Source organism: Choloepus didactylus, chromosome 6 (genome assembly GCF_015220235.1).
Source record: "Choloepus didactylus isolate mChoDid1 chromosome 6, mChoDid1.pri, whole genome shotgun sequence".
Taxonomy (NCBI): Eukaryota; Metazoa; Chordata; class Mammalia; order Pilosa; family Megalonychidae; genus Choloepus; species Choloepus didactylus.
Window position 1 is genome coordinate 6,296,075 of NC_051312.1, and position 26,151 is coordinate 6,322,225.

The 26,151-nt window shown below is 54.1% G+C and overlaps 2 protein-coding genes and 1 long non-coding RNA gene across 4 annotated transcripts; 1 reads left to right on the plus strand and 2 right to left on the minus strand.

Annotated features, from left to right (window-relative positions):
• Positions 1-596: 596 nt before the first annotated feature.
• SMIM38 (small integral membrane protein 38) lies at positions 597-2,232 on the minus strand. Its single transcript, XM_037840587.1, has one exon. The coding sequence runs from the start codon at positions 1,744-1,746 to the stop codon at positions 1,591-1,593; it is 156 nt and encodes a 51-aa protein (XP_037696515.1). The 5' UTR covers positions 1,747-2,232; the 3' UTR covers positions 597-1,590.
• Positions 2,233-2,587: 355 nt separating this feature from the next.
• On the minus strand, positions 2,588-24,660 carry LOC119537789. Of its 2 annotated transcripts, none has more exons than XR_005217465.1 (3): positions 24,549-24,660; positions 3,176-3,289; positions 2,588-2,745 (listed from the first exon to the last, which is right to left on the minus strand). It is a non-coding gene; the product is annotated as an uncharacterized LOC119537789 (long non-coding RNA). The 2 variants fall into 2 exon arrangements; XR_005217464.1 differs by lacking the exon at positions 24,549-24,660 and adding an exon at positions 3,857-3,903.
• Positions 20,674-21,189, plus strand: LOC119537788 (histone deacetylase complex subunit SAP18-like). Its single transcript, XM_037840351.1, has one exon. It carries the CDS (start codon positions 20,674-20,676, stop codon positions 21,187-21,189), a length of 516 nt encoding a protein of 171 aa, XP_037696279.1.
• Positions 24,661-26,151: the final 1,491 nt, after the last annotated feature.

Below are 26,151 nucleotides of genomic sequence, written 5' to 3' on the forward strand. Positions count from 1 at the left end.
TTTCCTCTCTTTATTTCTTCCTTCAACTTTGTTCTTTTTCTATTTAAATCAGAATTTTAAATTTAATATAAAACATTAAAAATGTTAATGATATTGTTATAATTATAATAATGTAATTGTATTATGTTTTATAATTATATGTAACATTATATTTAATTGTATCCAAAATGTAATACAATTTTAAATTGTAATCCTAATTCGTCTATTTTCATTTTTCTTGGTTAACATAATCCATCAAGCCATGACCTTTCCTTGGAGAACTGCCTCAGCTGCGTCTCCCGGCTCCAGCAACGTTTACAGCATCCCCTAAGGGCCCTCCCGGGACCCCCGAGGTCCTGCAGGCCTGGCGGGAAGGCCTAGCACTGGCCCCGTGGTCCCGGCGGGCAGGACGGGTTCCCGCCACAGACCCCCACGTCCCGGAGGGTGCCCTCCCCGTGGACGCCTGTCCTCGGAGCTGCCGGCGGGCCACGCCCCTCCCGAGCCACGCCCCATTGTGGACCACGCCCCCTCGTGGTCCCCGCTCCCTTGGCCACGCCCCTCCCAGGTCATGCCCCCATGGAACACGCCCCCGAGCCACGCCCCCTCATGGACCACGCCCCTCCCAGGTCATCCATGCTCCATGTGCTTCAGGGTCCTCCGGAAGCATCCGGAAGAGAGAGGTGCCAGGACCCACCTCCAGACCTGTCAGCAGTGTTGGCCTGGGGTTGGGGTGGGCACCAGGGTGTCCCCAAATCCCCACCCCCCAACCCTGGCTGATTCGAATCTGTGGCCAGCTAGGGACCACCGACCTGGCCTGTCGCCGGTTGAGTCTGGGGGCGCATTGCAGTGGGGGTGGGGAGGTGGCAGCGGGTGCTGGATCTGGGCCCCCATCCAGGTCCCACCACACCTTGGCCACACACTCAGCGGCCCCGGGGACCGAGGCTCTGGGTCCTCGAGCCTGCAGTTTGCAGACTGGAAGGGGGGTGACTTTCCCACTGCACCCCAAGCAGACCCCGTGGCGGCTTTCTGAGGGAAGGCAGCAGGGGCCGCTCTGCCCATTTTAGAGAGGGTGATGCTGTGGTCCTGGCAGGGAGAGGGTTTCCTCAGGGGCCTCCGGTGCTGGCCTGGACTTGGGTCTCATAATCTGTCTTCGGAGCCTTCCCAGGGTTGGCTCCAGGGAAAACCGAGGCAGCCGCAGCACTTCCTCTCGGGCCAGCAGCAGGCCTGGACTAGGAGGCTGTCACTGTCCTAGTGGCCTCTGCCCAGCCCCAGGGGTGCACCCCAGCCACTTCCCACAGATTCCCACAGAAACAGCCACAGAGTTGGACACAGAGAAAGTTCCAGGGCAGGGCCCCTCCCTGTTGCCCCAGCGGGGCTCTCCAGAACGTGGGAGCCTTGATGCAGGACCAACGGCAGTGAGGGTCCCTCTGCACCCCACCGGGCAGCCCTGGGCCGTCTGGGTAGGCACGACCATCTTCCGCGTCCCTGGGCCTCCCGTTCTCCCACCGCCCACCCAGTAGAGACTGCCCTGGGTGGGGGGGACGCAGGAGCCATTCACCTCCCCGTTGGTGTCCTTTCTCTGGGGCAAAGCCCCCTCCAGAGGAGCAGGCCCTAGTCCTCCTTTGGCTTGGGGGGCTGCCGTCGGGCCAGCCTGCCGTCGATGAAGGCGCCCAGGCCGGCCCACAGGATGAAGCGCACCAAGAGGATGATGACAAGCAGGGCCGTGAGCGGATCAGGGTCCGCGCTGCCCCCGAGCCAGGAGGCCATGGCCAAGGGTGGGCCAGGCCCCTGCGTGCTCTCTGAGGTGGACCCCGGGGCCTCCCCAGCCGGCCCGGCCCTTCCTGCCAGATTCCAGGGCCAGGGGCGTCCCTGCGTGCGGGGGGACAGCTCGGGGACGGCCAACGGCCTCGGTCAAGAGGCCCTGGGCCCCATTCATCTGGAATTAACCGCTCTGGGCGCCCACAATGACCGCATTGTCCGGAGGGGCCCCGGCGGGACGGGGGCTGCCGGGCCGGACCCTCCCCTTCGCGGCCCTGCTCGCCAACGCTGACGTTAATCCCCCCAACGGCTCGGGGCGGCAGGCTGCTGGGCGAAGCGGCCACCTTCCCCCGCGCTTTTCAGCAGCACCGCGCGCTCTTCCGGGCCCCGAGACAATCGGGCCCTTTCCTCTGCCCAATAGCTGTCCCTTCTGGGGCCGGCGGGCGCTGTCGGGGCCTCCGGGGTCCTCTGTGCAGCAGCCGGCCCTGGACGGGGCTGGGGTGGGGGGCCCGGCGGGAGGGGAGGAGGGGGGGCTGTGCAAGCAAAAAGGAGAGAGAGGGCGAGTCAAGAACAGTAAACCCAGAACCCAGGAGGGGCCCCAAACCCAGGGCCCTGGGAGCACCCCAGTCTCACAGGCCCACCAGGCCCTCACCCAGCTCAGCACAGGTCCGAGGAAAAATCCCCAATAGCCCAGGAAGCCCTCTGTGTGCTCTGCCCCCAGCCCACAGAGGGGCCCTCCACTGGGGCAGGACACCCCTGCAGGGCCCACCCCAGCCTCCCGGGGGTCTCTCCTGAAGCCCAGTTCCTGCCCAAACTCGCTGGTGACCCTGGGTTAGTCACTCACCTCTCGGGCTCAGGTTCCTGATTGGGAGGTGAGTGGGTGACACCCACTTTGAAGGGCTGTTGGGAGGATCCACGAGAGGGTGTTTGCTCGGTGCCTGGGAGGGAGGTGCCGGCCTCCTTCTGCGCCCCCAAAGCTGATGCCCCAAGAGATGCCTCCGTGCCACCCTGTAAAGGACAGCATCTGGCACCTTCTCCACCACACGCACACTCACACCTGTACACCTGCACACACGTGCACATATGCACACCACACGTGCTTACTTGTGCCCATGTGCAGTGTATACACTCTTACACCACATTGCATATGCTCATGTGCATACACACATGAGCACATGCATGTCCACACAGGTGTGTGCGCACACACACCCACACACGGGCACACACACACCTCTGCAGACTCCACACCCCCCTCTATGGGCAGGTTACCCCTGGGTGAAGGCCCGCACTCCCCCCTCCCCCACCTCCAATCTTGCTGCCACGTCAAGCTGAGGGACCCCAGTTGGAGCTCAGGGGCCCCACCGGGAGGGACAGGGGTCTCTGGCCGCAGGCTTTGAGAGTTGCCTCCTCACCCCGGGGACTGTCCAGCCACAGGTACCTGAGCCCTCACGTTCCTTCACGTTCCTCATCTGCCAAAGGAGAACACCCTCCCTGCCCAGCCTTTCTGGAAGATGCTGTCAGGAAGAAATGCCAGGGCTTTGGCAGGGAGCACCTGAGAAAGTGAGAGAGGAGGTGAGAGCGGTGTGGGAACACTGCTTTCGTGGCAAACATGTGCTGAGCAGGTCCCGGGGGGCCCCACGCATGCCCCTCTGCCCACCTCACACCCTCCGCTCCTTTGTCCCCGGGAGCTGAGCCATCGCCCACACCAGCCCACGGCATCTCAGAAATGTGCCCGCTCCGCTTTGCTCTCCGGGCAGCGAACGGCTTTCTGCAACTTCGGTGGGCTCTGTCCAGAGAGCTGCCAGGAGGGTCCACCCACAGGGGCATCGAAACATTCGCCGAGCGTGATTCTGCCGGGTAACGTCTAGCTCTGGGCACGGGGATCGGCAGGTCACTCCCAACACATTTGGGAACCCGGGTGTCAGCAGCCCCTCACGGGGTCGGTCATCGGAGCCATTCACGAAGATGGGGTGACTCGAGAAGGGTTTCCGGAAAGGGGCGGGAAGCCCTCGGTGGGGCTCACGCGGCGTTTCCCAAGAGAAACGCACCTGCTGGGGGGCGAGGGTCCCGAGGGGAAGCAGCTCCGAGCCGGGGCGGGGGACGCGGGCGTTTTGCTTACCTGGGAGCCCCGCGTTCCGGCCGCCGCCGCAGGCCACACTGGGGTAGCCCCGTCCTCACCCTCCACCCGCCACGCCCCAGGCGGGTAGGACAAGGCGGCCTTGGACAGAACCCCGTATTTGCCAAGCACACAGCTGGACTCGCAGAGTCAACAAACGCCCCCGCTCACGTCCACACCCACAGGGTCCTTCGGGGTCACGGACGTCCCCTGGTCTCCATGAGTCAGCAAGGACGGAGGTTGGCAAGTCCTTCAACCCAGGAGGCGAATGGCTGTCCTCCCTCGGGCCCCCAAGGGCTGAGTTCTCCCGAGAAAGCTCCAGTGCAAGGGGGGCAGTCAAAGACGGAGAAGGTGGCCGTCACCACGAGGAAAATGTAGCAAAGAGGAGATGAAGGCCCGACGCACAGGCCAGCACTTTGCAGCATCGGCTCACTGGGGCTGCACACAGCCGTTCCCACGGTGCTCCCCATTTCTCCAGGAGGAAACCCCCTGAGTCACTATCTAATTAGCAGTGGTGGTGGGACGCTGCCTGTACCCCACTGCAGCCCCCCGACCCTCTCCCAGTTTCCCAGTGCCCTCCTGTGGCTTCACTGGGCTCCTGTTTCTGGCGGCTGACACCTGGGGCCCTCGTCCAGAGGCTGGTCCGAGAGCCCGAGAGCCTGGGGGTTACATCCCCCGGGAGAATGGGGTCCAGTTCCCCTGCGTCAGGTCAGGACAGACACTACGTCTAGATCGTGCCTGAAATCACAGCCTTCCACAGCTTTTCCACCCCTTGTCCTGCCTTCTGTGCCCCGATTTCACCCACGGGCACCACAGACTGACTCAGCTGCCTGAGCTTATGCCCAAAACAAGGACAAGGAGTGCGTCTGTCCGTCAGCACAAACCCAGATGCCACCAGTGGGGGTTCAAGCAGGCCATGACCTTGCAGAGCTTGAGGGGCTGGGGGCTGTCAGCACGGGGTCACCGAGGAAGGAGGAGGAGGCCGGGAGTTAGCTCAGCATCCCGAAAATCCAAACGTCCAAGAGTGGACAGGCTAGCGAGCACCCTCTGTTCCCACAAAATGCTGGGCTGGTGAAACATGTCCCCAGGTGAGGTGTGTGGAGAAGGGTCTGGCAGGGGCATGGGGCACAGAGAGCAGCGCGAGTCCAGGCCCACAGGTAGCCTCGTCCCTGCCCAGGCAATGGCGCCCAGAAGGAGCCCCAAGGACCCTGGGCCCCACCCAGGCAGGCTGGGGCTCCGTCATGGGGTCACTGCAGTTGCTGAGCCTCAACTTTCCTGAGAGTGCAAGGAGATAATCCCACACCATCTTCTGCAAGCACGGCCATGGGCAAGAGAATTTTGTAGGGGAAAGCACTGCTCAGCCATCGAACCACGAGCCGAACAGCCTGCCTCGGGTGCTGGGCCGGTAAACCAGGGGCCCTCAGTGCCCCCATCCTGGGTTTGGATGGGTTGGTGGCTTTTGTCCCCTACTTTCGTCATAGCACCAATATCATCTGAAACCTTTGCTGTATATCTAGGACATGGCTCTCAGCAGATCCCCTGGGACTTAGCAGTTGCTGGGATCTAGAAGACACTCAGTTGCTTAGAAGTCAAATTTTAAAGGACACTTACATTTTCATCAGACCCAGCTACAACTGTATTTATAGATAGCCACTCTCAGAAGTTCTGGAGTCCTATTGAAAATCATTATTATTTTTCTATTTGCAAAAGTAAAACATGCTTGTTTAAAAAAAAAATGCCAACATTGCAGCAATGTGTAAGTTAGGAGGGAGTGAATGTCAAGTCTTGTTTCTGCCCCAAGGGAGCACAAGAGTCTGCAGAGATGATCTAGCAACAATGGGGGCTCTGGGGTCAGCACCCCTTGCGGGTTTGCAGCTGATTCCATCTCTCCTCCTGAGATGATTGTGTCTCGAACCCGAGCCGGCACAGGCTGTGGAAATCGACAGAACATCCATTTCAGATGGCATTTCCACCGACATGCTCCCTGCTCACAGATGGGCGAAAATTAATTTTCTTTCTTCCTTCGCCACAAAAGAAGATTAAAATCCCGAGCGGTGGGACAAACGGAGAAGAGTGGAGGGCTTCCTCATTCAGGGAGAGCCCTGGGCGGGCTGCCGTCTCTCCTTAACAAGGGACGGCCCCAGCTATTTGAAATGTCCTGCCGCAAACATAAAGCCAGAGCCGGGAGAATGCACTTGAGAAAAATTACACCGCCGCCTTTCCAACAGTTGAAAGCTGGTGTGTAACTTTGCTTGGGGTGATCAAACAGCTAGTCAAGGACGCTGTCAGGAACAGAATGAAATTCCAAATAAATTAGCCATGTCCAAGAAGCCAATACAACACCGGATTAAGGCTCACAAAGAAAACACAATTTATTCAGCCTACCTTGTCAGAATTCTTAATAACCTCCCTTCGTTTATCTCACCTCGGGCTGGGAGTCCCCGGACGAGGGGGACAAAACGAAGCACCCTTTGAATTCTGGGCTTTATAAATACTTACATGCGTGGTCTACGCTTATGAGCCTCATTGAGCAAGTGCTCATAAAATTATGTTTTTATGCACATCTCGGCAGAGACAGTAGCTCCTCACCCAGGGGTGGGCAAGTGTCGCTAAGTCGCAGAAGCATGTGTGGCTCGACTCACCCCTGAATGAGTGGGTTCAGACATTAGAATTCGGGAAGGGGGTGGAGGGGCAAAGAGAGGAGTATTAACCAATGCAACTTAACTCTTCGGGGTTTGGTGGGGAGCAGCGTCCGTTGCTGCCGAGCTCCAGTTTAATGCAGTGTGTTGTGGAGGGCCTGGGAGCTGCAAATTTACCTGCACTTCCTTTTGCTTTTTAAGGCAACCGGTAAGGAAAGGTTACGGTATCTCTTTGCAAATACTAACTATCCTCTGTTACAACTCATTAATGCATCCAACGGCCCTAAAAACATTAATCAAGAAAAAAATTTTTATCAATGAGCCCAGCCAGTGGCCACAGCTCCCACGGCCCCCAGACACTCTCCTAAAGAGTTAACAGGCAGAGGTTGGCGCTGGCACTTTTGAAGGCTGCGTGCCCGTCTTAGACAGCGATGATGTATTCTGGTTGATGTATTCTGCTTGCCTAAAGACCCCAGTGAGAGTCTGGGGCCTTTTCTTTCTCCGCAGAGAAGAGGGGGGCAGCGGGAGGGGGAGGGCGGCCTGGCTCTACAGCACCAAGGCATTTGCAAGAGATAAAACTGGCCGGGATTTTGAGAGGGACTGGAAGGAAGTGATGGGGCCCAAAGGCTGAGATGGAATGTCAAGATGCTTGAGAAATACACAAAATATAAAAATTTTCCCAGAAATTTTTTTAAAAAAGGAGATGACCTAATGGTAACTTTAAAAAAAAAAAAAAAAGAAAAACGATTAAAGAAGTGTAGTGAGTGGGGGAAAAAAAATCTCAGCAGTTTCCCAAGCATGGCCTGGCCTAGATTTGGTCTCTCTCAATTTCTAAGTGAAAAAGGACAGTAAATGGTGATGAGCAAGGATGTGGGAGTCACGTTTTAGACGTGGACACACGAAACGAGCGGGTGCCTCCGAACAGGACAGTTGTCACCTCAGCATGCTGTATTCCTGCAACTATCCTGAGGGGTCCAGGCTCAGCTGCCTCCTGGGTGTCCCCTTTGTCGTTGAGGGGTAACGCACGTCTTTAGGGGTTGTTCAGCCGTCAGGAGCAGGAGGCTGCTCGGGCTAGCTCCAGCACATCCCCTGGCCACAGGCTAACTCCCAGGAAGGCGCTGGAGCCCACCGGGAAGCACAGCAGCCAGTCTCACCTCCCCTGGGAGGCCCTGCTCCGCGTCTTCTACCTGCAGATTATTCCACCTTCTCCTCCTGACTGCTCCGCTGGCTCCCTCGGCTCTGCTTGAGGCTCCTCCATGCGCTGTCCCGAGTCAACGTCTGAGCCAACGCCCCCATAGCCTCGTCCTGCACCCACAGCCATGGAACTGGCCCCCAGTCCTGCTCTTCCAAGACGGAGCTCAGGGAGCCCCTTTGGAAGCACCTGTGAAGTCCCCACCCAGGAGACAAACACCCACCTGCGGAAAGCTTTTGGTCTCCAGCAGAAACAACAAAATCCAGAATCAGACCCAGAAGGACTAAAAGATACAGGAATGATCAGAAAATGACATGAAATAAGTGTGATTAAAGAATTAAAAAGAAATATCTAAGATGAAATAAAGAGCAAGAGAGACTGTCAAATAGCTAAGCAGAGTTGAAGAGAGTCCAATGTAACTTCTAGAAATAGAAAATATAGTCACTGGAGTTGACAGCAGAGCCAACATGGCTGAAAAGAGGGTCGATGGATAGGAAAACAGGGGAGAAGCTGTTGTCCAGAAGACGGCACAGAGACAGCCAGAGAAACACGAAGGAGGGGCTAAGAGGAATGGGGCAGGGAGGGGGGACGTAAGAGCTCCAGAAGGACAGAGCAGGACAGAGGCTCCATCTGCAGGGAACGTGGCTGGGAATCTTGTCAGAACTGATGAAAGGCGTTAATTAATCCTGATTCAGACATCCCAAAGAATCCAGCATTGGGTGGATGGAAGGCACTCCATCCCTGGAGATGTCAGAGGGACACGGCAGAACCCCAAAGGAGACGAGAACACTTTAGAAGCAGCCAGAGAGGGAAGGCAGCCCACGTGGAGGAGACCGACAGGCCACCGCTGGCTTTTCAACAGCGGCTGGGGACAGATGCGGGGGACTCATGCCTTCAGCTGCTGGAGCTAAACCAACTACCTGGAATTGTGTGTTCAACCAAAGGTGCCTAAAGGAAGGCATGTGCTAGCATTTTCTCTCCGATGCACGTGCTTGGTGAAAGCGAATGCAAATCTTCAACTTCCCAAGGAAAACACTCATTTGTTTTCCAAAGTGGTGGCACCAGCTCATGCTTCCAGGAGCAGATGCCCCTCCTCACTCACCCACGCTTGGTTTTTCATGCTCGCCAATCTGCGCAGGCGGAGGCGTGTCTCATTGTGGCTTTCCTGTGCATTTTCAGGTTTATTTTCATGTGCTTATCAGCCCTTTGTGTTTCCTCTCTTGTGCGGTACCTGTAGAGTCCGTGGCCTAGCAGCTCGTTTCTTTTTTCTCATTGATATGTAGGCGGTGCTGGATTGAATCACGCCCCACCAAAGACACGTTCAAATCTGAATCTGCGTTCCTGTGGGTGTGAGCCCGTTTGTAAATAGGACCTTGGAAGGTGTTACTCTTAGTTAAGGTGTGGCCAAGTCGAATCAGGGTGAGTCTTAATCCACATGCCTGCAGGCCTTAGGAGAGGAAATGCAGTCAGTCGGAAGAAAGCAGAGAGAAGAGGGATTGAGGGACAGGGGACGAGGATGAGCGCCAGTGATGGAGGATCAAGGCCAGGTGACCAAGGACTGGGGACAGAGGACCAGGGGCCGGGGGACAGAGGACTGACCTCACAGGTGCTCCCGACCCCAGGAGAAGGCGCAGCCGCCATCCTTCAAAACCGGGAGCCAACAATGCGTGTGGTTAAGCTGACCCACCGCGTGGTATTTTCCTAGCAGTTCTGGCAAACTACGACACAGCGTTCTTCATTTTCTTCACCCCAATTGTCTGGCGGTTCTACTTCTTACCATACCCTTTCCCAGGTTGCAGTGTGTATTTTCATGATTTTTATGCTGTCTTTTGACGAACATAAGTTCTAAATTGTACTGTGGTCAAATGTCTCAATTGTACTAAAGATCTTCACTGCGATGGTGAGACAAGAAAAATAAACATAGAAAGATTGAAAAAAAAGACAGGATACCTTTCTTATTCACGTATACGATGATCATCTATATGGAACTTCCAAAATAATCTACAAATAAGGCATTCAAATTCAGAAGAGACTCGGTCAAGTTTGCTAGATATAAAATCGTTGGACAAAAATCAGAGAGGGAGCACACGTCCCCAGGCACACGGGCCCAGGGCGCGCCGAGTGGCAGACGCAGGCCAGCTCACAGAGCTGCTCCCGGAAGCGAAATGCACTGTTTCTGCCCGTAAATCTTTGGCCATCACACCGCACACAAAAATCATTTCCAGGTGCCTTAATAATTAAACATGAAAGACAAAACTACAAAATGATCAGAGGACAAGACAGAGGGACATTTGTATAGTCCCAGGACAGGGATTTCTTAAACAAGACACAAAAGGGACAAACCATAACAGAAAAGAGTGATAGATTTAAGTTTTCATACAAATAAAAATTCAGATGTTTGTCACTAATAGCCTACCAGTAAATACAATCCCAAAGAATGTATTTCAGGCTGAGGGGAGATAATTGCAGTAGGAAGGTGCAAGATGCAAGAAGAAATCGTGAGCAAAGAACTTGGAGAATATTGGGGTGAATTTACATGAACACTGACTATATAAAACAAGAAAAATAAAGCCTATTGGGGAACTAAAATATATGACTGTTCTGGTTTGCTAATGCTGCCATTTTGCAAAATACGAAAAACAGATTGGCTTTTATGAAGGAGGTTTATTTGGTTACAAAGTTACAGTCTCAAGGCCATAAAATGTCCAAGGTAACGCATCAACAATCGGGTGCCTTCACTGGAGGATGGCCAATGGCATCTGGAAAACCTCCGTTAGCTCTGAGAGCACGTGGCTGGTGTCTACCTGCTCCCAGATTACGTTTCAAAATGGTGTTCTCCAAAATGTTGCTCTTGGGGCGTTTGTCCTCTCTTAGCTGCAGCTCCTCTCCAAAATGTCACTCTCAGCTGCACTGAGGTCCCTCTGTTTGTGAGCTCTTTTTATAGGACTCCAGTGAACTAATCAAGAACCACCCTGTATGGGTGGGGTCCATATCTTCATGGAAATAATCCAATCAAACGTTTCGCTCACAGTTGATTGAGTCACATCTCCATGGAAGCACTCAATCAGGAGGCTCCAACATAATCAACACTAATACATCTACCCCCACAAGATGGCATCAAAGAACATAATGTTTTGGGGGATATAATACAACCAAACCGGCACAATGACACACTTGCATGTAAGTCAGGAGAGCAGAGGGCAGGTGTTAACATCTTCTAAGGCCTTGTGTTATTTGGAAGGAGCATAAAATATTGCTTAACTTTTAACATTTCTAGGGTCACCATTAAAAGAATAGAAACTGAATATACAGCTTCCAAAATAATAGAGGAGGAGAGAAGAAAAATAAACAACCAGAAAGAAGCTATGGAAGGAGAGAAAAGAAAGCATAGGAATGGCCACTTGCACAGCAGGCTCAAAATAAAGGGGTAGAAATAAATCTACGTTGAAGGTCCACGCTCTGGCCTTGACCTTGAGAAAAGACGCCGTGTCAGGGAAGACCTGGCCCTTTCTCCAGCTCACATGCATGGGCTCCTCCTTGTTGTTCAGCTTTTGGCTCTAATTCCACCTTCTCAGAGAAGACTTCAAGGGCCTCCCGAGCTGAGGGCAATCGCCGAGCCCCCGATTCTTTTCCTCTGTGGCTCAGGCCCCGTTTGCTGAGAATTTGGTTTATTTACTTGTCAATGTCTCCCCCATCAACTGTAAGCTGCATGAGGGTAGGGACAGCCTCGCTCTCCCTGAGCCCCAGGAGGTGTCCAGTGACACTTGCTAAAGGAAGGAGGGAAAGAGACCCCCTACAGAGGCTTAACCCATGGGGGCTGAACTTTCTCTGCTAACAAGAGGGGGACAACATCTCTGTGAGGTCATCGATGTCCAAGCATCTCTGACTCTCCACCCCACCGTCCTTACCCTGAGGCTCCATCCTCATGTGCCAAAGTGGCTGCTTCACCTCCAGGCTTTCACCTGAGCTCCACGAAGAAGAGAAGAACCCAGGAGGACGGGTGTGCCTATTTGGGTGTATTGTGTCCCCCAAAATGATGTGTTCTTTCATGCAATCTTGTGAGGGCAGAAATATTAATGTTGATTAGGTTGGAATCCTTTGATTGTTTCCATGGGGACATGACTCAATCAACTGTGAGCGAAACATTTGATTGGATAATTTCCATGGAGCTGTGGACCCCGCCCACTGAACGTGCATCTTAATTAAATCACTGGGGCCCTATAGGAGCTCAGACAGAAGGAGCTTGCTGCTGCAGCCAAAAGAGAAATTTTGGGGACGGCCACTGAAAGCAGATTTTTGCTGACACTTTGGGGAGGCTAACTCAGAGTTTGCTCCCAAGAACCTAAGAGAGGACAAAACACCCCAAGAGCAACATTTTGAAGAACACACACGAGCTGAGAGGAGCCAGAACACAACCCAGGATCAGCAGATGCCAGCCACGTGCCTTCCCAGCTAACAGAGGTTTTCCAGATGCCATTGGCCATCCTTCAGTAAAGATATATTCATGTTGAAGCCTTAATTTGGACATTTTCATGGCCATCAGACTATGAATTTGTAACCAAATAAACCCCCTTTATAAAACCCAATCCATTTCTGGTATTTTGCATGATGGCAGCTTTAGCAAACCGTAACAAGGGGAAACAAAAGCTGATCAGGAAATCCCTAGTAGCAGACTTGCACTTACATCTCCTTGGCCAGGATGATATCAGTGGCCCCGGATTCTAAGGCAGCTGGAAGGGAGGTATTTTTAAGAAACTACGGCACAGAAATTAAATAACTTGTATCGAGACACCCAGAGCTGGGGTTTGACCCCAGATTGACGTCTCTAAGCCTTGTCTCCTCACTGCTGGCTTCTGTTTTTCCAACTTCTCTAAAGGGGATTTTAATGTTGCTTTGAAGATTTCTCCTAAATCCCTCTTCACAATGCCCCAAATGATCCTGATGGAGCCTGACATGATGTCCCTGCTGTCCCCTTGGTGCCTGAAAGTCTAACCATGGGCACAGTCAGCTTTGAAAGGGATAAATTTCTGCCACTTGGAGAAGCTCCTTCCCTCGCCTTTAGCTCCCAGGGGGCTTGGACACCAGCTGACAACCGTCCCCTGCGCAGATGAGATTCCCCTGACCCCGGGGTCCAGGTTTTACCCTTTCCCAGAATGCACCGCCCGTGTGCTCGTGGGGCCATGCTGCCAGTATGTCCAAATGCGTCTGGGAGACAAGAGTCATGAGTTTTAGTTTGGGGACACCTGGTCATTGCCAAAGGACACCGCCAACAAGAGTTTTCGTTCTCCCTCCTGCTGCACTTCTGACATCTCCCGCCCAGGTAACCTGCAGTTTCACCTGGGTCGGGCCAAGGCTAGATGATGCGTCTAAAGTTTCCGAGGAAACCGTGCAGTAACGTCCTTCTCGGTGGCTGTTAGCGGGGGACAATGAGGGTGCCCCGGCCAGGCCGCATTGCGTAAGGCTGCGGGAATGGTTTTCTATCCATCAGGAGACAGAAGGTTCGGCCACAATGGAGAGTCCCCGAGGCCCGGGGTGCTCCCTGCTCCTAAAACCTCTGTGGCTTTGTTGTTCCAGGTGCAGGGGGCAGCGAGGAGGAGAAGGAGAGGAAGCCAGGGATTAAGATAACCCTTGGAAGGGCGGCCGTGATATTTCCTGCTGAGCAAACATTTGGGTTCCGGCACTGCCGTGGGGAGGCTCTTCCAGAAACTCACCTGGGTGGGGGAGTTGATGAAGAGGGGTCCGGAGGTCAAAGGGCCTGTGGGCATCAGGGCACTGCTGCACCCCCAAAGCCAGTGAGAAAAACTAGGGTGTCAAGCAGGTGAGGTAGGGGCGGGGCACGGCAGCACGGTGGCTCTGGTCCCCAACCAGGCCTTCCGAGAACAGGCCAGACGGACGAGGACAGACAATAGCTTAGATCAGGGTCCCAGTGGACCTGTTCTCAGTGCTGGTGCCTCCCACCCTGGTGAGATGGGTCCACCCCAACACCCCAGCCTACACCAAGACCTGCTGGACACTGTGCCGACCCCTCCATCCTTCAAAGGGGCTTACTGAGAGATGCCATGCCCCTGAAGCCACAAGAGTGGACAGCCGCCATCCTCCCACTATCCCCCCCAAGCACCTCCCCTTCATCGAGTCCTGTGTGACACATCTTGCTCATGTCACCTCATTTAACCCTCACCTGCACTGGTACCCCATTCCACAGCTGAGAAAACTGAGGCTCAGAGAGATCGAGCCACTCTCCCCAGGTCCCCAGCTGCCGGGTGCTCCCATGTCCCTAAGCGGGGAGGGGGCCCGGCTCCCCCTGACACCTCTCAGCTGCCCGGTCTCCCTGAGGCCTGCAGGATCAAGGCCAAACTTCTCCAGCTGACCTTCGAGGCCCCACCTCTGCTCCTTGCCTCCGTCATCCCCTTCCGTCATTTTGCTCAGTCAAACCAGGCCACTCTCCCTCCTCCTCCTCCTCCTCCTCCTCACACTCATCCCCTCCCAGAATGGTTCTCCATTCCCGGGGTGGCCGGTTTCCAAGATGGCCCAAATAAGGCTCCCCTCCCGGGGTCCATCCCCCGTGTGGTCCCCTCCCACTGAGCAGGGCTGAGCCATGCACAAACGATGGGGTGTGACCTCTGGAGGTTGGTCATAAGGTGTGGTGGCTCCCGTCTGGGGCCCTTGGCTCCCCAGCTCTGGGGAAGGCGGTCGTCACGCTGGGAGGACAACAAGCAGCCCAGGGACAGGAACCGAGGCCTCCCCCAACAGCCAGCGCTGATGGGCCAGCCACGGGTGCGGGTGACCCCAGAAACAGGTGCTCCAGCCCCAGCCAAGCCCTGGTGCCTACGGCTGCCAGCTCCTGGAGCTCACGGGAGATTCTGAGCCGGAAGCACCCAGCTGCAGCTGAGCCAACCCTCAGACATGGTGAGAGAGCAAACAGTTCCATGTTTGGTGTCATTAAATTTGGGGATGACTTGCTCTGCAGTACTAGATAACGAATGCTTTTATTCTCTGTTTTTCCAAGTCAGTCCTTCCCTTCTCTGGAAGCCACGCTCGGCTCTGCCCTCGGCCCTGCTCCCGGGAATCCTGCCCTAACCCTCTGGGTGTGAATTTTGCCGCCCCCGTCCCTGCTCCATAAACCAGGAGTGTCGTCCCTTGGTGTGATGTCCGTCCTGATGGCCTCGGAGGGCCTTCACGGCCAGGTTGAGGACGGGACCCTGCCTGCTCTCACCTGCCCCTGGGCCCGAGGTACAGGTGGGAGGTGATGCCAATGAAGAAATGATTCCGGCTGCCAAGGGAAATGCCAGAAAGCCGAGCAGAATCGCGATCCATCGGCAGGAGGGTGAGCAGCTCCCACCTCCAAACCTAACAGGAGTTCCCGGTCGTCAGGTGCTTGCAGGTGCTTGCAGGTGCAGGCCAAGCGCTTCTCATGCACCTGGAGGATGGGCCGTTATTCTCCCCAGCACACAGATGCAGCAGCTTCAGCTCGAAGGGGAGATGACCACCTCGGGCCCCGCTGCCCGGCACTGCGTCCTCCCAGCTCTGTGTGCTGCTCCTCCCAGGGCTGACTGCCCTGCTTCTCCCAGATGCCCCATTTCTCAGAACGCTTCCCTCCATGTGTCTCACTGTCTGCACAACAGCTGGTGGCTTACATGCAGCCAGCTCACGCTCGGCACTCGCCCCCGATCCCCACATTGGTTTCTATATTCACCAGAGCCCCAAAGCCAGGGAAAGATGTACGTGGCCCCAAAACGAGATCGACGGGAACATGTCAGTGACAAGGACGCATCACCCACCCCAGGACCTAAGCCACTCAGAAGGCAGGACAGAGTTGGGACAGTTAGATCAGCCCTGAATTTGTTCCTCGATCAACATGTGCAGTCATTCGTTCACTGTTTGCAGGCGAGTATCCCCTCGGCAGCTACTGAAAACTCAGCTGGGAAGCAACCAGCTCTCGTGGGGCTTACAGTTCAGCAGGAGGAGACACTTTGGGCAAAATGCCAGCCACCTGGGGGCATGTCAGCCACCTCTTGTGAACCTCACTGGACCTCGGTTTCCTGCCCGTGAAGGAGGTGGGGGCTGGTGGGGTTTGGAGCAGCAGTTCTCACCCAGGAGCAATTTAGCTGCTCTCCAGGAGACACCTGGTGCTCCAGTTTGCTAAAGCTGCTGTTATGCAAAACACCAAAAATGGATTGGCTTTTATAAAGGGGGTTTATTTGGTTACAAATTCACAGTCTGAAGGCCATGAAAATGTCCAAATTAAGGCATCAACACGAGTATACCTTCACTGAAGGCATCCAGAAAACCTCTGTTAGCAGGGAAGGCACGTGGCTGGCATCTGCTGATCCGGGTCGTGTTCCAGCTCCTCTCTCAGCTCCTGTGCTTTCTCCAAAATGTTGCTCTTGGGGAGTTTTGTCCTCTCTTAGCTTCTCCAGAGCAAACACTGGGCTAGCATCCCCAAAGGGTCAGCAAAAGTCTGCTTTCAGCAGCCATCTCCAAAATGTCTCTGTCAGCCTCTCTCCAAAATGTCCCTCTCAGCTGCTCTGAGCTCCTTCTGTTTGTGAGCTCTTTTATAGGACTCCAGTGATTAAATCAAGAACCACCCTGAATGGGTGTGGTCCATATCTCCATGGAAATAATTTAATCAAATGTTTCACCCACAGTTGATTGAGTCACATCTCCATGGAAACAATCAAAGGATTCCAGCCTAATCAACACTGATACGTCTGCCCCCACAAGATTGCATTCAAGAACATGGCATTTTGGGGGACATACTACATTCAAACCAGCACACTTGGCAATGTCTGCAGACACTCTGACTGTTATCACTTGGGGGGCTTGTCTGCCACGAGCTTCTAGTGGGGTGCTGCCAAACAGCTAAACATCCTGCAATGCACAGGACAGCCCCACAACATAGAAAAAAGCTGCCTAAAAGGCCGTCAGTGCCATGTTGGAGAAAACCCTGATTCCAAGGATTTGGAGACACTGCGCATGCAGAGGCCTCCAATCCAAGTGTGGTGTGTGGATGGCCCGTGACAAGGGTGTGCCCACGCCTCTTCCCTTTTCTGGGGCTCCTGCTGAGACCAGGGCCCCCCGAGCCATCAGGGACCCCGGAAGCTGGCCCGGTGGTGGTGCCAGGTCAGGGGCTGGAGGAAAGCAGGTGCCTCCTGGCACGGGCAGATGGAGGGTCCGGGAGGAGGCTGGGGCTCCTGCAGTGAGGCCCTGACAAGGCCACCTCCAGCCGGCCTGAACTGGGCCACCTCTGCTTCCCAGGTCCCTTCCCCCACCCTCCTGTGCCACCACTGCCTACACTATCCTGGCAAGGCTCCTGGCTTCTCTGGGCATCCAGAGCCCATGAAGTGGGACTAATGTCCACCCCAGTGATGGCACAGGACATTGCACAGGTTTGGGGTGGGGAGGGAAGCCCTAAACATGAGGAATCTTCCGGCTCAGATCCAGAAACCTGCTCCCTTCCTTCCTGCAACTCTGACACTCGGTGTGACCCTAACCCTGGACCAACAAACCTGCTTCTCTGCAGAGAGCGGCCCCGGGGGCTGCAAACCCAGCAGATGTTGGAAGTTCTCCTACCTGCTGCTCTGCGGCCAAGAGCCCACGGCATCTCTGGACAGAAGCCAAGGGGTCAGGAGCCCCTCAGAGCTGCTCTCTCCCTTCCCCTGTCCCAGGCCAGCTCCTTCTGGGGCACCTGGTCACCCCAAGAACCCAGCGATTGGCAGGAAGCATTGGGCCATGCCAGGCTCTGAACCAGCAGAGTCACTATCTTCACTGGTGACACAGCTCCCCCTCCATGACGGAGACCCCTGGCACGGACCCAGAGGTGGCGGCCCCCGCTCATCCGGGACGCCACGCTACACCTGGGAGAGGGCACGGGAAATCTGGCCTTGGCTCCGTGATGTGGGATCCCCCGTCCCCAGGATGATACCCCAACGGCCTTTGTCACCTCACCCTCTAGGTTCTGACCCAGGAACCTGGGTGGCCCAGAAAACACACATCGTTCAAATCTTGAATGACCGTCAACTCTTAGCCTCAATCTTAATTCTTATGGTTTGTGGGTCCCTTGGTTTCCCCAGGATGGCCCTAACACAGTTCCACAAAGGGGGGCTTAAAACAACCAGAATGCATTCTCTCGCAGTCTGGAAGCCGGATGACATCCAGGATCACAGTGTTGGAGAGCAACACCTTCCGTGCCTGCTCCAGCTCCTGGTGGCTGCAGGCATTTCGTGAGCTCCTCAGTCTTCCTTGGTAGTGGCTGCATCGCGTCCAAGTCCGCCTCTGTCTTCCCCTGAGCCTGGGTCTCCATGACCACGTCTCCCTCCTCGCACAAGGACACCAGTTGTATTGGATTTAGGGCCCACCCTGATCCAGTCTGACCTCATCTTAACTAATTACATCTGCAAAGACCTGATTTCCAACTATAGTTGTATTCTGAGGTTCCCGGAGGGCGTGCCGTTTTAGGGTCCGCTATTCAACCCAGTAGAATGGGGTTTGAGTATCATCCAACTTCATTCATTCATTCATGCAACAAACATTTATTGAGCACCAACTGTGTACCATGCATCACGCACAAGACCCATGCAATTCTCCGGGCACAGCGCATCGGCCCATTGCCTCGAGAAGCTTCGTGCAGAATTGCTGCCACACTTAAGAGACCAGGATGCTCCGATCTGTGACTCACATGCAGTTCCCTCTCTGGGGACGCCTCCGGGGAATACAAGGCCACACTGTGTGGAAGGAGACATGGAGCGTGAGAAATCCTCAGTCCCGGAGGAGAGGCAGCACCTCTCCCAGAAACAATCATGTGCCGGTTCATTGCTGGAAAAATCATCCCCAAGGTTCCTCTGTGGGTGCAGATCAAGTCCTGGTTCGATTTCCTGCTCTGCCACTCATTAGGTGTTCAATCTTAGACAAATAACATCATCCCTCTTAAGTTCAGCTTCCCCACCCGAAAAATGGGGCTGGCAATTATTGGGGAGGGAGGGGAGTTGGGAGAATAGGACAGAAACATTTTAAGTTCCAGTTTCTAGCACTGATGGAAAAGGTGACCCCACGTTGGGCACAGGAAGGAAGAGGGAGATACCGCAGGGACCACAGAGGAAGGAAGGCAGGGATGCCTCGTCTGGCAATTGCATCTTCCAAGCATAGGGCAGGAGTCCAGCCTTGGGTGCCCCTGGACAAGGCCGCTCACAGCCAGCCGGGCCAGGCCAGGGCTGCCCCCAGCTCCACAAGCCCAGGGTGGCCCAGGGGCTACATATCTGCAGGCCACGACGGTCCGTCCCAGGCGACCACGTAAGGTGGCACTGGGGAGGCACCGTGTGCGAAAGTCAATGCAAGAAGGATCAGAGACCTAAATGCAAAACCTAGAACTTCTAGAAGGAAACGGGAGAGAAACTCTTGGTGACCTTGGGTTAGAGATTTCCCAGCTAGGACACAAAAAGCACACACCACAGAAGAAAAAAAATGATCAATTGGACTTCATGGAGATTAAACACATCTGCTCCTCAAAATCTGCTGCTAGTAAAGACAATAAAGACAAAAATAATAAAGACAAAAGTAAAAGACAAGCCAAAGACTAGGAGAAAATATTTGCAAAATACATGTCTAAAACATTGGAGAAAGTTTTACAACACATTAAAGCAAACTCCTCCATTTTTTGAGGGAGCAAAATTTAAACAGACCCTTCAATGAAGAAGAAAATTGGCTAGCAAAAGAAGCACCAAAAAAGATGCTCAAAATCACTAGACATAGGGAAATGCAGATTAAAACCACTACACACTTATTTTTAAATGACTAATTTTAAAACTTGCAATATTAAGTGTTGGCAAAGTTATGGAGCAACCGGAGTGCTTATATGTTACTGGTAGGAAGGCAAAATGGCATAGCTACTTTGGAAAAGAACTTGGCAGTTGCTTATAAAGTTAAATATATACTTAGCATACAATCCAGCAATCCCACTTCTAGTGTTTACCCAAGAGAAATGAAAACATAGGTCCACACAAACACCTGGATGCAAATGTTCACAGCAGCTGTATTCACAGCGGCCACAAGTAGAAACTCGAATGTCCGTTGCTTTGGTCTCCTCTCTCCTCGTGCCTAAAGCAACTATCACACAATGGGTTGGCTTATTCAATGGAAATTTATTGGCTGACAGTTTTGAGGCTAGGAGAAGTAAAAATCAAGGCTTTATCAAGGTGATGCTTTCTCCCAGAAGACTGTGGCATCCTGGGCTGGCTGCTGGTGATCCTTGGCCCTTGGCTTTTTTGCCACATGGCCATGCACATGGCGGCTTCTTCTGGCTTCTTGGTTTCGTTGACATTTTACTTCCGGTGCTCCCGCAGCCTTCCCTATAAGGCCTTCAGTAATAGGATTATGATCCACCCCCAATTCAGCTGGGCCACACCTTAACTGAAGTAACAAAAAGGTCCTATTGACAAAAGTCCATGCCCACAGGAATGGATTACGTTTAACAACATGCTTTTCTGGGATACATAGCTCCAAACCACCACATCTGGTGAATGGGAAAGCAAATTCTGGCATGTTCATATAATCCAGCATTCATGTAATAATCATGCAATATTCGGCACTAAAAAGGAACTAACTACAGATGCACACGACATAGATGAATCTCAAAGGCATTATGCTAAGTGATAGGAGCCAGGTGCAAAGGGCTACATATCGTGTGACTCCACTTATATGACATCCTGGAAAAGGCAAAACCATGGGGACGAAAAACAGAACAGAGTTTGCCAGGGGCCGGGCGTGAGGGCAGGAGGAGTTGTCTGCAAAGGGGCAGCCCAAGGAATTTGGGGGCAACGGAAACATTCTCTATCTTGAGTGCAGTATTGCACAAGTGTGTGCCTTTGTCAAAACTCGTCAAACTTGTGGGTTGGAGTTCTCTGTTGGGTTTTGTAGTATTTTCGCAACTGCCCTGTAGTTTTGAAATTCGTTCAAATAAAAAGTGTTTTTTAAAACCTCATCAGGAATCTGTGCTCATGCTGGCTGCGGGCGTCGGAGGTCAGAGCGAGCATCTCGCGGGCCGTAGGAGGAAGGTGGCAGTGGAGTCACGCGTTACCCAGGAGGAAATTAAGAAGGAACCCGAGAAGCCAATCGACCAGGAGAAGACATGCCCGCTGCTGCTGCAGTTTTTTGCCACCAGTAACAGCCACCACCAGGTGGATGAGTTCTCCCGTGGAAACGAGCCCTCCAGCGAGCTGCAGATCTGCACTTGGATGGATGCAACCTTGCAAGAGCTGACTAGTGTAGTAAGAGAAGTTTACCCAGAAGCCAGAAGGAAGGGCACACACTTCAATTGTGCAGTTGTTTTTACTGATCTTAAAAGACCTGGCTGTCGAGTAAAGGAGACAGGGGGCACCACGCCTGGCAGAAAGGAGACTGATGATTCCATGACACTGCAGTCGCAGAAGTTCCCATTAGGAGGTAATCTGGACACAGCGATCACCCCTCCAAATCGGACACCACCTCCTTCTGGGCACTTGAGACCATATTAAAGTTTTATTTACTGTTTCTTGAATGTGTTTTTCAGTCAGTTACGTAAAATAAATTTATACATTCTTTTCCTCCCCTGATTATTGCCATTAAGTCTTTAAACTGTGAAGCACATTGTAATGCATCTATTTAGGTTCAATTTGACTGTGCTATGGTATGAATATTAATAGAAGGTCCATATTGTTTCAAGCCCTTCTGTAAAATATATGAAGTGCTCTTAGCATTCTGTGTAAAACTGCATTTTTAAATGTGTTTAATAAGAAAAAATACCTCATCAAACTGTACACTTTTAAAAGAATAATTTTCCTATATGCTAATTATACCCAACACACCTCCCCTCCCCCCAAAAAAGTCATCCTTCTCATTACTGAGAGTAATGACTTTGGCACAGGAGGAGGAGGAGCAGATTCGATGTGGCAGACGCTGAATGATTTACCTGCAGGCCAGGTAATGCTGTCTGATTTACCTGTGTTCAGGTGCCCAGTGGATCCTGTTCTCTCCATTTTACAGTTAGGTAAACTGAGGCCTGGAGGAGTGAAGTCACCCAGCGGCACCCAGCGAGGATGTGACAGAGTTGGGTCTTCTCTCCAGGCCTGGGTTGGCGTCCACACCCCCAACCACTAAAGGGTCACCAAGCCAGCCCACCTTGCCCACCTCCCGAGGGAGAGACGAGGCCTGGGGGGAGCGACTGCCCAAGCTCTCGAGGGAAGGAACGGATTCCAGAGGGAACGAGTCTCATCCGCCAACCTCATTCACCCCCCCTACAGCAACCTCAAAGAGGGGGAAGACCCCAAAATGTGAGCAGGGGCAAGAGATGGGGATGGGGGTCCAGGAGCATCGGGCCAGGCCCCTGCCCTCCAGAAGCTCTCGGCCCTCGTCTGACCCCAGGTCACGGACACGTGGCCCCCCAGACACGCACACTTGTGCAAAGAGCTCGGTGCTTCCTTAGGGGTGCCCACCCAGGGGCCTCGTGACCCCATCTCCACCCAGGGAGGGGTCCCAGGAGACAAGTGCAACCCTTTCCATGCAGGGGGATCCTTAACTCCACGCGGGGCTGGGGTCCTGAGCCCCAGTCCTTTCGGGGCTTTGCAGAAGGGGCCCTGGTCGCTCACCCTACCCCAGTTCTCAACCACCATTCTGGGAGCCAGGAAATTCTAAGGAGGAGACCTCGCCCCATCGCGCTGCGTGGAGCTCGGAGCCATCCGAAAGGGCAGGCAGAGGGCCCCCTCTAGAGGCGGGAGCGCTGCCCAGACCACCGGGCACGGCCAGGCCCCGCGGCTCGGTGCCAGTGGGTCTGAGACCCCCGGGACAGGGGCAGCTTCAGCACTGCACAGACCCAGTTCTGTCCTCGGCTCCTGCCACCCTGTCCCCATCACTGCGCAGCCCCCACCCTGGCTGCCGCACCACCTCCCACCATGGACACCTGGGCAAGTCTGCCAGCCTCTCCGTGCCTCAGTTTCCCAGTCTGTGAGGGAAAGATTGAAACCGCGTCCACACCGCACTCTCTCCGTGTGGCTTAATGGAGTGGACCGTGTGTGTGGACACAGGCCCGCGAGCTATGGGGGATGCTGAGCTGGACGGCATTCCGGGACGGAGACCCATCAGACTGTCCCATGGAAAGAGGGCCTGGCTCTTCTGAAACGTAGATGGACAGCTCCAGACGGTGGCCAGGGTCCTTATTTGTGATGTCTCCCACCCTTACCCTGGGGCTTGTGTGTTGGCATCTTGGGTCCACCAGTGAGTGCCATGACTCGGTGGCTTAGAATTACAGAAATGTGTTGTCTCATAGCTCTGGAGGCTGGAAATCTGAAATCAAGGTGTGGCAGGGCCATGCCAGCTCTGGGGGCCCTGGGGGAGGCCCCTTCCTGGCTCCCCCAGCTCCTGGGGCTGCCGGCAACCTCGGCTTGTCTACGCCTCCTGCCGGTGTGCGTCACCTGTGGGCCTGGGTCTCCTCTCCCCTGGGGCCCACCCTCATGCAGCTCAGCATAGTCTTAACTGATGATGTCTTCCAAGACCCTTTTGCCAAACAAGGGCCCCCTCATGGGAGCAGGGGTCAGGGCCTGAAACACGTATTTTGGGGGGGACACAGGTCACCCCACCACCGCTTGGCAGGAGACCTGGCCTGCAGTGGGTTCTCGGTAAGCACTTGCAGGTGACAGGTGTTCTCAGGTGAGGCATGCAGGACCCCACGGACTGGAAGCTGCACACTGTCCACAGAGGGGCTGCCTGGGGTCACACAGGGCCCTCTCCAAAGCAGGCAGCCAACCCCGGCCTCGGTTTACCAGGCGAGGAAGCGGACACCCATGGAGGTCATGTCCATTCCCAAGGTCAGGGAGCCAGGAAGGAGCAGGGCCTCCGGGGCTCCAGCCCCTCCCTCACCCTCACCGCCTGCCCAGGTGTGGGGTTCCACCTGCTCAGGAGAGCCCCCATGCACACTGCCACCCCACGCGGCCCCCGGACCAGTGAGGCCCCTTCTAGAGTAAAGCCAGTGCTTCCCCTCTGACCACCTGCCCTCCTGGCCCAGAGGGTGACTTTCTGGAAGACAGGCAGGACTCACAACCCAGCAGTCTGATTTTCATGGGCCCTAGTCAGATTTGCTTTCAAGAGCTCCTTATTCCATTAAAAAGAAATATATTAAAATGTATATATTACAACTACATTGGATTAAAGATGAATTGACATTGTCTATTAGAACATTTTCTTCAACCTAAAAGTTCTCATTTTTCTTCCTCAGACTCTGTATTTTGAAATAATTTCAAACTTAGAAGACAGTTGCAAAAATAGAACAAAACCCACACAGAGAATTTCCAGGTTCACACACACACGCACGTGTGCGCACACACACACAAACGCAGGCCCAGATACCCAAATCCACCAATTTTCACATTTTGCCATATTTACTGAATCATTCTATCTTTCTATCCATCCGTCTATCCATCTCTCTGTCTTCTAAACACGTGAGAGTAAGTTGTACACCTGACACTCCTTGAACACATAATATTCCCACATTTATTTCCTAACTATAGGGTATTCATTCATCAAACACCCTAAGTGCAGTTCAGGAACTTTAACATCGAGATAAATCTGACAGTCCACATGCCACCGTCTCCATATGTCCCAAGAATGTCCCTTTGGGTCTTTTCTCCTTCATCATAAGCTCCCTCCTAGGATCACAAACTGCATTTCATTGTCGTCGTGTCTTTATGCAAGTGCATTTTTTTCTCTTGTGACTTTAAAAGAATGTAACACGTTATCACTGATTCCTGAAAGTTCCCTGGCCCCAGCGCAGAGCCTCCTGTGCCTGCTGGAGACGGTGGCGTGCCCTCCGCCCGCCCCAAGCACCTGCTCCTTCACCTCTTACCTACTTGGTGCTGTGAGAGCCCCGGGGCGGGGGGCTTTGCACCAGCAGGGGCTGGGCCGAGCCCTGTGCTGCCCAGTCTCGCCTCATGGTCAGTTGTCTGTCCTTCCTCCCGAGCCCTGGGTGGGGAATTTTCTCCGCTGTAATCTGCTCCGTCCCAGCATGCCTTCCCACGGGTCACCCTGGACAAACAGCCGCGCCCTGCTCGCCACCCACCCGGCCCCCACGTGGGCGATAGGAACGCGGAGGTTAGATTTTCTCGACGCCACTTTAATTTTTCAAATGGCAATCTGGTTACCGAGCGCGTTGGCACCTGGGCCTGGCTCCGCCACGGCTTGGCAGAGCCGCACGAGCTGCCGGCAGTGATGAATGGGCACCCCTCGGCAAGCCCACCGTGACCCGCCAGCCACCACGCCAGCCTGCTGCCCCCACACGGCCGGCCCCTGGCAACTGCACGGCCCGAGTGCCAAGATGCAGAGCCAGCTTTGCCCAGCCCTGGGGTTCAGGCTGGGCGGTCTCCCGGTCTGGCTCTCCAGAGGCCGTGGGTATGGGCTGAGCTGCCGGGAAGGGCCCGGTGGGAGGTCAGATGTGGTTTCCCACCCCCTTGCTTCATCCTCTCTCAGCCCCATCACTGTAATATCACTTACAAAATTAAAAATGAGAAGTGATGCAGAGTCCCTCAGGGCCAGGAGGGATTTAGCCATCAGAAGGTCCAACACAGTCAAGGTACAAATGGGAAATGAGGCCAGGCCAGGGGGCAGCAGAGCAGGGCCAGTACTGGGGTCTTAGCTGTATGGAAGCCAGCCAAGTGGGGTTCAAATCTCCACCCTACCCCTTCTTAACCCTGCAACTCCAGGCAAGCTACTTCACCTCTCCGACCCTCAGTCTTCCCATCGGTAAAGTGGGAATAATGCAGCACCTTCTTCTTGGGGTATTGCGGGATGAATAGGAGTTCTTTGATACCCAGGGCAAAGCAAGCCCTAGCCCTTAGAGGTAGGGCAGAGCAGGGCTGTGCACAGGACCCAGCCCCCATCACACGGACCCGGCAACTGGCCAAAGGCACCCGAGTGTGGGACACAGATGCTGACTGGAGCAGGGCCCGTCCCCCACGGCAGCCACCGACCTCACACAGCCCCCGGGGCCTCAAGCGTGGCTGGAGCAGCTGAGGAACTGCAGTTTGATTTCCCTTTGTTTTAATTAATTTAAATTTAATAACAGAGCAATATAAACTTTTTTCATTCAACACAAATTTATTATTTGGGCAGGACACTGCACATTTAGCCTCTGAAATGAGATGCGCTATGATGTAAACCACACATCTACAATAGAATGGAAAATATCTGGCTAATAATGTGTGTGCATATCCCATGCTGAAATAGTATTTGGCCTGGATGGGGGTCAATAACGTGGTATTCCAATCCATTTCACCTGTTCCCCTTTACTTTTTTGACGTGGCTGCTAAAACCCTTGAATGGCCTGCGTGGTCTGCTATATTCCTGTTAGATGGGGCTGGTCTAGAGGGAGAAGGCGGCCGCGCTCAGGCCGCCGGGGGTGAGGGATGCAGGAGACACCCGGCAAAGCCCCCAGCTCTGCCTGCTGCTGAGCT

Bases quoted from the DNA above. Each gene is read 5' to 3' on its own strand.
- LOC119537788 (XM_037840351.1), top strand. From the start codon at position 20,674: ATGCTGGCTGCGGGCGTCGGAGGTCAGAGCGAGCATCTCGCGGGCCGT.
- SMIM38 (XM_037840587.1), bottom strand. From the start codon at position 1,746: ATGGCCTCCTGGCTCGGGGGCAGCGCGGACCCTGATCCGCTCACGGCC.